This window comes from Peromyscus maniculatus, chromosome 6 (genome assembly GCF_049852395.1).
Source record: "Peromyscus maniculatus bairdii isolate BWxNUB_F1_BW_parent chromosome 6, HU_Pman_BW_mat_3.1, whole genome shotgun sequence".
NCBI classification, from domain to species: Eukaryota; Metazoa; Chordata; class Mammalia; order Rodentia; family Cricetidae; genus Peromyscus; species Peromyscus maniculatus.
In genome coordinates this window covers 78,358,274-78,369,656 of record NC_134857.1, presented here as the reverse complement: position 1 = coordinate 78,369,656, position 11,383 = coordinate 78,358,274, and the positions used below count along the sequence as shown (strand labels likewise).

Here is an 11,383-nt window from a genome sequence, read left to right as displayed (position 1 = left end):
TGGTCTGTGCATGATCTGGTGCAAGTATGTGATCTGCTTTTTGATTTTGAGTTTATAGGGGGTTACAGTTAAATACTGTTTCAAAAGTTTAAAAGTGTTTCTGTCTGTAGATGTTTAGCCTGGGTCTATGTCCAAGCACCCACAGATGTTTGCACAGTGCCCTTGGAGGCCAGAAGAGGGCACTGGGTCCCCTGATAACTGGTGTTACCGGTTGTTGTAAGCTGCCTTGTGGGTGCTGGGAATCAACTCTGGGTCCTCTGGAAGAGCGTGAGTGTTCTCAACGGCTGAGCCCTAGCTTAGCTTTTCCCTTAAACCTTGTGTAAATTACAACCCCAGAGAATTCTTACTTAGAAAGCCGCAGGGTTATAGATGAAGGGCCGTTGTAAAGACACCCAAGTGTAATTCTCTGGAGAAGCCTACAGCCCTGTATTGGATATGTACTGATATTTACTTGAATGGACTACAATTCTCCTAACACACACACACACACACACACACACACACACACACACACACACACACCTGCCCCGCTCATGCTTAAACATGTACTCTTCCTTATTTCAATAAACTTTGCTTCCCTTTATCTTGCCCTTAAATTCTTTTCTGCAGCACAGTCAAGGATTCCGGTTTCCTTAAGTCAGCGGTTCTCAACCTGTGGGTCTCGATATCCTCCATATCAAATATTTACATTACCATTCCTAACAGTAGCAAAATTACAGCTATGAAGTAGCTACAAAATAATCGTATGGTTGGGGGTCACCACAGCATGAGGAGCTGTATGAAAGGGTCGCAGCATTGGGAAGGATGGGAACCACTGCCTTTAAGTGGAGGTCCCTAAGCGGGGAGGAAGTGAACTCCTCAGGCTGCTGGTGACAGCGCTGGGCTGCATCTCCCTGCTGCTGACACTGTCACTGGGCTACATCCTCACCACCTTAGTTCTTCACAGAACTAACTTCTTATCAGTCTCAGCCCAAACACCTTCTTCTCCGTAAGGCCTTCCCTGAACAGGAAGTCTAAAGGCGACACCCCTTCCCAATCCTTCCCCATTCCCCAGCTTTTATAGTCTTTAACTATACTCGCCATCCCACAGGTTACTGTTTTTTAACTTTTTTTGTCCTCAGCAGAATATAAACCCTAAGAAGCATCCCCTCCCTTAGATTTGCAACTCTTTATTTTAAAGTATCTTCAATGTAAGATCTAAGAGAACCCTCGATCTCACCCAGAGCATTCATAAACATGGACAGCACGGCAAGTTCTTCAAGTAAAAGGATCCCACTGAAAATGGCAAAATATGATGGCCCCATGCATTGGTCCCACGATTAAGCGGCAGCAAAATCCCGCCCCCGTCCCGCCCCTGCCCCGCCCCCAGCCAGTGCATCCGGATCACAAGGTTACTGTACCATTCACACTTCATAGCTTACATCCTCTGCAGAATAGGAAGCAGCAGTAAGACTCAGCTGAACCAGGTGAAGTGTCCCAGACAGCACTCCTAAGTTCAGGAGACAGTGGACACTCCTGTCCCACCAGTCTGTTAGATTAACCCCCATTTTCCTTTCCCCTTCTCATCACAAAGCTAGCTGGAAAGCTTCTTGGAATATAGCTCGAGCTGGGTGTTGTGGCGCACACCTCTAAACCCAGCCCCCAGGAGGCAGAAGCAAGTGGATCTCTGTGATTTTGAGGACAGTCTGGTTTATACAGTGAGTTCCAGGAAAGTCAAAATTATGCAGAGAGACCATGTTAAAAAAAAAAAAAAAAGTGCATAGCATGATACTGGAATGTGGCCAGTAACACACCAGATTTTTTTTTTAAATCTTTTTCTTTTTTTAAGATTTATTTATTATTTATTATGTATAGTGTTCTGCCTGCACGAATGCCCGCACTGCAGGCCAGAAGAGGGCACCAGATCTCATTACAGCTGGTTGTGAGCCACCATGTGGTTGCCAGGAATTGAACTCAGGACCCCTGGAAGAGCAGTCAGTGCACTTAACCTCTGAGTGGCATCTCTCCAGCCCAGCACACCAGATCTTACATGATTGAATTCAATGAGAATAGCTGGGGGGGGGGGGGCATTCATGAACCCTGATACTACAACCGGTTAGAATGTAAAGGAACTCAGAGAGGTCCACTCAGGGAAGGAGGTGGAGAGGCTGTAAGCCAGGCTAAGCGGCAGGACCCACTGTGGGGGCTCCTCTCTTTGATCTGGGGCCAGGTTGTAAGGTCAGAGGCACATCAGTGAGGCCCCTCGGGCAGGCCAGAGATCTTCATCTGGGCTGCCAACCTCAGCCCAAGGGCTCACAGAAAACAGGAAGTCATTTCTTATTTTGTTTTGAGACAAGATCTCCTGTAGCTCAGGCCAGCCTGGTTGGGCTTTTTGTTTGTTTGCTTTTGGTGTTTTGGTTTGGTTTGGGTTGGTTTTTCGAGACAGGGTTTCTTTGTGTAGCCCTGGCAGTCTAGAACTAATTCTGTAGACCAGAGATCTGCCTGCCTCTGCCTCCCAAATGCTGGGATTAAAGGCGTGCGCCACCAGCCCAGGAATTGGTTTTGGTTTGGCCCTGATCATGCTGTGTCTACCTCCCAAGTGCCAAGATCACCTACATGTGCCACCATGCCAGTTTGGCATGAGGTTTTTCTAAACTGAAGTTTCATTTTCAGGACTCTCAGCAGTTTTGACAAATATCTATCGACTCCCCAACTGACAGGCTGCCTGAGAGTGAAAGCCTGCACGTGACACTAATTCACAGGCTGCTTTATCTCCTCCCACCACACACACTTCCACGCTATCGGTTTCAGATTCCGGAGAGGAAAGCCAACGCTGGGAGAGGCACTTTTAGAGTCAATTTCTTGTCCGTCCGAGAAGCTGGAAATCAAACCCCGCTGAATCATTTATATTCTACCCTTCAAACTCTCTGTTTTCTCTCTCACCGTGCAGGTTTGGAGGTCACAGCTGGGCCTCCAAATAGAAAATGAAGGCTACTGCCCTCCGAGTCCACCTAGCCCTCCGAGTCCGCCTAGCCCTCCGAGTCCGCCTAGCCCCGGTTACCCTTATCCTGAGAGCCACGGGCAGAGGAGCTGGGCAGCTGTAGTTCCTGGAGAGTCTCTCTTCCCGAGGGGCTGGGCCCAGAGGAGGGAAGGGAATGAAAGTCTAGAGAAAAGGTCAAAACCACTTCCCCAAGTCTTCCAAGAAGGTCAAAGTTCCCGTTGTGTGGATGGAGACAATCCCACAAGCAGAGGAGTTGCCAGTATGCAGTTATGAAAGAGAGCTTCTCACTTGGGTTTGGTGTAAGATTGTGAGACGTAATAGTAAAGGGGTGCTGTGCATATAGCAAGATCAGGGCTCAGTTTACTCACAGACTGATTCATCATTTCCAAAAAGAAAAAATAAATCAATCATTTAACTTCAAAAGAATAAAATCACTACCCACCCTTGTACTTTATTTATAAATGACATGACCACCCCACCCCCACCCCCACCTCATCCTGCCCGGGCTGGCCTGGAACTCCTGGGCTCAAGTGATCAAGGCCTCATTCCTGGCCTACACTGCATCTAGATTTAAGTTTAAACTGTTTCTCAGTGCAAGGCATAGGCAGCTCTTGCCTTCCCCAGGCCTGTCTCTGGTCTCCCACTGGAGTGCCCCATAGTAATGGTGAAGCTATGAGACAGAGTCTTGGCTGGGCTTGTAGCTCAGTTGATACAGTACTTACCTAACATTCACAGCGCCCTAGATTTGATACCCAGACCCACATAAAAAAAAACTGAGCCTGTAATCTGAGCACTCGGGAGGTGGAGTTTGGGGGGGATCAGAAGTTCAAGGTCATCCTAAGATGTGTAGCAAGCTCTAGGCTAGGCTGGGATACTCGAGGTCTCGTCTCAAAAAACAAAATGAGCTGGGCAGTGGTGACACACACCTCAAGTTCCAGGACAGCCAGGGATACACAGAAAAAGCCCGTCTTGAAAAACTAATAAACAAATAAACAAACACAAAATCAAACTCTCTGGATACTATTTGAACCAACAACCCAGACAGCTTTCCACACCTACATCATGTGGTATTTCCTTTAGTTTTTAATTATCTCATGTATTTGTTTATTTTTATTTTTTTTTTGAGGCAGGGTCTCATGTGGGTCCAAGAGCCCACACCCAGCCTGTTCCATGTGGCGCTGGGGGTTTAGCATTTGTAGCAAGCACTCTACCAACTGGCCTATCGCCAGCTTAGCTAGCTTAAGTTTTTTTTGTTTTGCTTCATTTCTCATGTGGCTTAGAGCCGTCTTCAAAGTAGGTTGCATTCAAGGTGATAAGAGTGCTCGCCTGCCATGCATGAAGACCTGGGTTCAGTCCTTGGCACCAGATAAACTGGATATGGTGGCACTCAGTTGTAATTCTAGAGCCGGGAAGGCGGAGACCGCAGGTCATCCTAGCCTACATACCCAGTTCTAGGTTAACCTGAGCCACACTCCTTTTGCAGAGCATGGTGGCTTCTGCCGATAATCCAGGTTATAGCCCAGAGTCTTATGTAATATAAACCGCCAACATTTTACATCATATTTCTTTTTGTATTCTCAGTTCATTAAGACCAGAGAGGGTGACTATAACCAAGGTCACTACACCCACACATGAAATGCCAAAATGAAGCATGTTATTTACATAATTAATTATGGCAGAAGGGGGGCAGAGGCAGATCTGTGTTTCCCACCAAGAGGGCCTAGCACAGCCATTTCGTATTGTAAGTGTTCAGGAGATGTTTTGTTCAAAAGTTAACTCCTCAAGCCACCTACTGTGTGCTGGGTAATGTGGTTTCACGCTTGGGGTAGTTGACATGTAAAACACAGGCTCCTCAGAAGACAGAAAAAGGGCATAATTTAAGTTATAAACAGGGGCTGGGGTGCAGCTCCCTGGCTGAGCGTCTGTTATGCCCTCCCAGCACTGAAAGAAAAGAAAAAGAATTATTAACAATTAAACTAATTATTTCTCATTCCATCACCTTGGAGCTGACAGTTTTGTGAGGTCTCATGAAGTTCCATACTGATTGTTGTTGTTGTTCTTTGTTTTGGCTTATTTTGCTTTGTTTTTCTAGACTGGGCTTCTCTGTGTAGCCCTGGCTATCCTGGAGCTTGCTTTGTAGACCAGCCTGGCCTCAAACTCAAGAGATCCGACTGCCTCTGCAGACAGAGTGCTGGGATCAGTGTGCGCCACCGAGCTCAGCCTCCACATTGTTTTTAATTAAGTTTGCACCCGTCTGTGCTTTTACTGTACTGTGTTAGGCTACCAGATGTATAAGGTTACCTTTTTAATGTCTAGCATTGCTCCTTGTACTTTAAAGGAAAAAAAAAAGCGTCTTAAAAGGGCTCAGGCTAGTCTAAACCAACAGTTCAATCCCGGAGTCCACGTGGTGGAATGCAAGCACCAGCTCTCAAAAGTTGTCCTCTGAACTCATGTACACACACACACACACACACACACACACACACACACACACACACACACACAAATACAAATGCTGTGGAGATTAAGGAACGAGGGGGTGGGGTGGGGTGTTGCTGGGGATCGAACTCGCGGCCTTGCACACGCTAGTTATGTTCAACTACAGAGCTGTAAATACCCAGCCCAGTGAACGGGCCCTAAAGAGGAAAGAAGTTACTATGAGATTTAGTTCTCTTGTGGAGACCGCCTATTTCTCCATTTATTTCAGATATGAATCAGCTAGTCTGCGTAAATCATGTGTGTGAAAGCTCACCAGGTGCAGGTAAGAGATTCGCAGCCATAGAAATTAGTCAGGGGCAGATGAAAAAAAAAAAAAAATGTAGGAGGCTCAGCCGGGGGAGGCGGAGCCGGCAGAGTTTAAGCATTTCTGACCAATCAAAAGGAGACCATTGGCGCGAGGGGGGGAGGGTAAAGGGGGAGCGGGAGACCGAGAACCCTGCCCAGTCACCGGAGCCAGCCCTGCCTACAGCTTCCTGGCCCGAGTGCTTTTGCCCACCCAGAGCCTGCTCCAGCAATGGCCTTCGCAAATCTGCGCAAAGTGCTCATCAGTGACAGCCTGGACCCCTGCTGCCGGAAGATCCTGCAAGATGGAGGGCTGCAGGTAGTGGAGAAGCAGAACCTGAGCAAGGAGGAGCTGATAGCCGAGCTGCAGGTAAGGCGAGCCGGAGACGAGCGAAGTCACCGGGCATCTTTATGACCAAACCCGCTGACCTCACGGGTGCCCGGACTGCCCTCCCCTGTCTTATCTGTTTGTCCCGGGGCCTCCCGAGATTGGGGACCAGCAGAAGGAGGGAGGAAAGGCGGAGAGGAATGAACGGCCCCGGGGCTGCAAGATGCAAACTTTGCGTGCTGTTCGCAACCGCGTGTTTCTTGTCGGCGTTGCAAAGTGTAGCTGCTCCCATCTGGTACCGCGGGATGCCAGAACCGCCCCGGAGCCTTCTCGCCGGGCGGCCCAGCCTGCGGGCTCCCGGCTTGGGGTGCCGCACGCGGAGCTTCGTGCACAGGGGACCCTTCCCCGTCCAGGGCAGGCCGCTGGGGTGGGGGCAGGGGGCGCTGGCTATGCCAGTGCGGGTCCTGTGGCATCTGTGGCTGCAGACTCGCACCGCCCGTTGTCTGATGCAAGACCTTGGCGCGCTTTCTCGGGCCCTGGGCCTCTGGGGAGCGCTCGCCGGATTCGGGGCGGGCCGGGGGTGCAGCCAGAGCCCCGCGCCGCCCACGCGGCTGCCGCCTGGAGTCGGCCTCCACCGTCGGCTTTATCGCCGAACAGGACCGACTTCACTCTATCAGAATCTTGTCCCATGCACCATCGGGAAAGAACATTTCCACCAAGTCTTCGGAGTAAACCTCTGATCGTTTTAATTGAAAGTCTTTCCCTTCCTTTCCTTTGAAAGGGTTTTGCTAAATTGGCTGACCTTGCTTAGGTTTGGGGTGGGGATGGGGGTATTTTGTGAGCTCTTCTCTCCAGTTCCTGCCCTTCCTGCCGGTCGGATCCATCCAGGTATGCTGTCTCCTTCGCGGCCTCTCAGCTGTCCTGCCCCACCCCCCAAGTTCCACGTGCTCCGCCTAGGGCCTGCAGCCAAAGCGAATGTGCACCTCCTCCTGCGCAGGCTGAGAGGCCTTAAACCGCAGGGACCAAGCGGGGCTGCTCTGGCTGCGGTGGAAACTGCCGGAGCTCGGAGCTCGGAGCTCGCTTGTCGGTTTCTCCCAGGACCCTGCCCCGCCTCCAATCCTCTTCCTCTGTGGAGCTGATATCCACGTGCAAGCAGCCCTTATTCGCCGACTTTTCTGGCCCTGATCTTTAAGAAGCTTGGAGGAGTCTAGGCCAGGTGGCACACACCTGTAACCCCAGCACTCCCCGGAGGCAAGGAGAAGGCTCTCAAGATGGATCCCAGCCGGCCGGACTGCCTGAGATCCTGTCTCGAAAAAGAAACATGAAAAAGAGCTGGCTGGCTCATGCCTTGCACTAAGGAGGCTGAGTCGGAAGCATCTCTGTGAGTTCGAGGCCAGCCTGGGCTACCGAATGAGACCGTATCTGGAAAGCTGGATAAGAAAAGGAACGAAGACTGTAGGTTACTTGGGAGGTAGGGCCCAGCACTGAGACAGCTGCTGGAGTGTCTACACCCGAGTTTACCGAGACTACAAACTGTGGTGCTCGATAGACTGCAAAGTGGGAGAAGGGACTCGCAGGGGACTGTATGGGTGGGTGGGGCCCGCGGTGTGACTCTTGTCAAAGGAGCAATTACCAGCAGGGCGGTCATTCTCACCGCCTGGTGTCAGTGACCTTGGCTCTAAAATCTAAAATCAGTGGCAGTGAAAAACGTCATATCCAATAAAGGGGGCAGGAATAGGGGCCGTGAGGAGAGTGAGGAGCAGGCCACGGCCTCACCAAATACCTGGAAGTGTGGGGACGGGAGTGTGGTGCTTACAATGCAGGCCGCTTTCAGGCAATGGATACGCTTGGCAGGTTAGAAGAGCTGGGTGCCAACTGATGACTGGCTGGCCCCTTGAAGAGCTCTCAGCCTTCAGTCTGCCTTGGGAAAATACCCAGCGCAGAGTGCCAATTAATTAATCTTAGAAGGATCCTCACTTCTACCTCCCTCCTCACTTTATCTCCTTCCGAGAGTCGCCTGGCAGTGTCTCCTGCCCTCCCCGACCTTAATCTTTGCAGTGAGAAGCAAGGGTTAGCCCCTTTGCTGGCTGTTTGCCCTCAGCCCAAGAAGGAGATGTTAACGTAATTCTCTCCCCTAGTGGTAGACTTCCAGTCATCAAGTCACAGCACATGGGAGTACTGAGTTTCATAAGTCATGATCAGTGTTGTAGAAAATAATAGAGACAGCCATGTTGGTAGTGTCTTATTTCATATATGGGGTCTCAGTCACGTGTGTTGGAGTGGGTGTGAGGGCACATGTGTATGTGAATATATGAATATAAAGACACAACTTAGAGGTTGGCTTCTTTTTCATTCATCAACATAACCATTGTTGTTTGAGATAGGGTCTCACAGTGTGAGTGTGTGTGTGTGTGAGAGAGAGTGTGTGTGTTGTACGTGCATACAGCTGAGTCCTTTGCAGATAGTTAATTTTTAGCTCTGGATGTGGTGAAGCAGGCCACACTTGAGAAGCTGGAACATCAGGATTGCCACATTGCAAGACCTTCTCCAAAAAAAAAAAGAGAGAGAGAGGCAAGGGGTCATGGTTCATGCATTTAATCTCCGCACTCAGAAGGCAGAGGCAGGTGGATCTCTGTGTTCCAGGCCAGCCAGGGCATACCTGCATACCTGCATACCTGCATACCCTACGACAGGGGAATGACCTGGAGAGCTTCTGATGTGCCCTATGCTCTAAGTGGTAACAACAATAGAGTTACCCACAAGGCCAGGCCGGTTCTCCTGGGAGAGGAAGCATGTGTGAACTTGAAGAAAGGGGGTGGGGATGGGTTTCCGCTGAGTTAGCGTAGCTTTTCTGGGACAGCCGTAAATCAAGCAGATCAGTGGCCTGGTGTTTCCAAGCTCTAAAGCCTGGGAGTCAGAAAGACGAATTTGTAGGCAAATGTGGACCGTGCGCATTCCAGATGAAATTAGAGGCAAAGAGCCATGGAGGTGCCTGTATCCAGGTGCTTGCATTCCCAGAGGGGAAAGAGCAGGCACTGGGGTGGGGAATAGAAGGATTCCATTTTGAGAGCCTTCAACTTAAGTTCTGCCCCTTCCCCAGTGTGGGAGTACTGGAACAGAGCCCTGGCTTATAGGCATGCATCAGGCATGACCGAGGAGAGCGTTCTCATCCCAGCACTCCATGAGGAGTTTTGTTAGGTGTGAACTTTTGGGTTGTTCAGTAGTTTGTGTACGTAAAAGAGGGGAGGACACCCTGAAGGAGTCTTTGAGGGATAAGCTACGAAGGGACGATGGAGTTTTAGGAGGGCAGGGTTTGAGCGCTCGGCACGAGGTGGGTGGGCTGGTGGCCTCAGTGCGTTTGTACTGAGTAAGCCAAGGAAATGGCTTCCAGCTGATGTTGTAGGAGGCAAACTCTGACCAGTGTTGGCTCTAATGTAGGTTCTGGGCCCTGGGGACTTTGGATGCACATCTGTGCCAGTTTTGCTGGAGAAGCTTCGGGTTTATCAGAGCCAAAAGCTGGTTGCGGCTGGTGGGTGGGACGTATAGTGCCAGGGTGATGGCCCCACAGAGCAGACCCAGCCAGAGAGAGGAGAGCAAGGGGGGGCTGTCCGAGAAGGCAGGCCTGAGGCCTCTACACCCTCTGCAGCGGCTGTTTCCTGTGGGGGTGGTCTCTCAGTCTGGGGCAGCCTTGGAGGGAGTACTCAAGCCCAGGGCAATGATTGGGCGTGATTCCTTGAACAGGGCCGGGCCTGGGCTTTGGCTCCTAGAGGGGACAATGAGTGGGAAGATTATGACTCCTTGGGTGGTCTGTGCCCGCTTGCTCCTTACCTGTGCTTGTCAATTGTGAGGGGACCCTTCTTCCAGGGTTGGCCAGTTCCAGGGCAGGTTTCATATGTTAGTGTGTTATCAATTACCTGAAGTGTGCTTGCTGGCTGCAGAGGAGCACGCTAAGCCACCATACTGTGATCATATTGTATTTGTCCAGCCACACCACACACTGTCCAGTTGCCCACCCCACCCCCCCACCCCCCACGAAAAGGACATGCAGGGTCCTCTCTCCCCTTTCTCCACATGCTCACCAATGGGGAATGGTCAGTTTTCTTTTTACCAATAGTAAACCTGAAAAGAACATATAACGTTTTGCTATTATTTTATGCGTACGGATATTTTTGCCTGCTTGTATGTCTGTGGACCATGTGGGTGCCCTAGTGCCCAAGGGGGCCGGAAAAGGGCATTTGGATCCTCTGGAACGAACTGGAGTTACAGATGTTTGTGAGCCATCCTGTAGGTTCTGGGAATGGAACCCAGGTCCTCCGGAAGAGCAACCAATGTTCTCAACCACTGGGCCATCTCTCCAGCCCCACAAAGTGAACCTTTAAAATTCACCTCTTTTCTCTCCTGAGACAGGGCTTCACCATGTACCCAAGGCCAACAGCCTCTATGCCTGCTAGATTTACATATTTGGTTTAAAAATCTGTCTATCTATCTCCCTGTGTGTGTGTGATTGGGGGTGCGGGAAGGGGGCAGGCGGGGTTGGGGGGGGTCAACTTTCAGATGTCAGTTTTTTCCTCCCATCAAGGGATCCTGGATACAGGAACCCAGGATCGTGAAACAAGCATTTTTTTCCAGCTGAACCATCTCACCAGCCCTTGTTTTGTTCTTTTAGTGTCAGGATCTCACATTGTAGCCCAGGCTAGCCTCCATCTGTGGCCGTCCTCAGGCTCCCATGTAGAAGACTTGTAACAGCAAGCCCCTGAATCTCGGCTCTGCCTTCCTGTCCTCACCCTCACTCGGGTATTGAAGGGTCTTTGCACAGGTCTGCATCCAGCCTGTGCCTTCACGGATGTTTTACTGAGTTCTTTTGCTCTGAAGGAACCTGGTTATTTTTGCTGGTGCGTGGGATTTTCTTTCCATATCAAGACCATTGTCTTTCATTCTTCTTATGAGAGAGTTTTCCATGCAGAGGTTTACACTTAGAATACGGCCATTTCCTTACTATTTCTGCAATGTGTATCTTTCTTATAAAAGACTTTGTCGTCCCAAGATCTTAAGAAAACCCAATATACACTTTTCTCTAGTGCTTTATTTTATATTTCTTTAGTTCGTCTGGATTCTTAAATCTAAGCATTTTCCCTCTAAATCTTCCTAGGACTGCTGTTCAGTCTTTCCCCATCCGTTTGATTCCTGCCTTTATAAGTTCCTACTTCGTGAGTATTAGTGTTACTGTTTGTTTTGAAGACAATGGTTTGCTCTGTCACCAGGCTGGTCTTGAACTCACAATCATCTTGTCCGAG

General features: G+C 50.0%; 1 protein-coding gene across 2 annotated transcripts in view; it reads left to right on the top strand.

The window, feature by feature from the left end:
• The first annotated feature begins 5,852 nt into the window (after window positions 1-5,852).
• The window catches only part of Phgdh (phosphoglycerate dehydrogenase), a 30,605-nt gene continuing 25,074 nt past the window's right edge, over window positions 5,853-11,383 (top strand). Inside the window, exon 1 of one of the 2 annotated variants that reach the window (XM_042279585.2) lies at window positions 5,853-6,131. In XM_042279585.2, the coding sequence (XP_042135519.1) occupies window positions 5,994-6,131 (138 nt within the window). In that variant the 5' untranslated portion in view covers window positions 5,853-5,993. Of the gene's footprint in view, window positions 6,132-7,123; window positions 7,471-11,383 lie in introns of those variants that run through there. The other variant, XM_042279586.2, reaches the window with a different exon arrangement.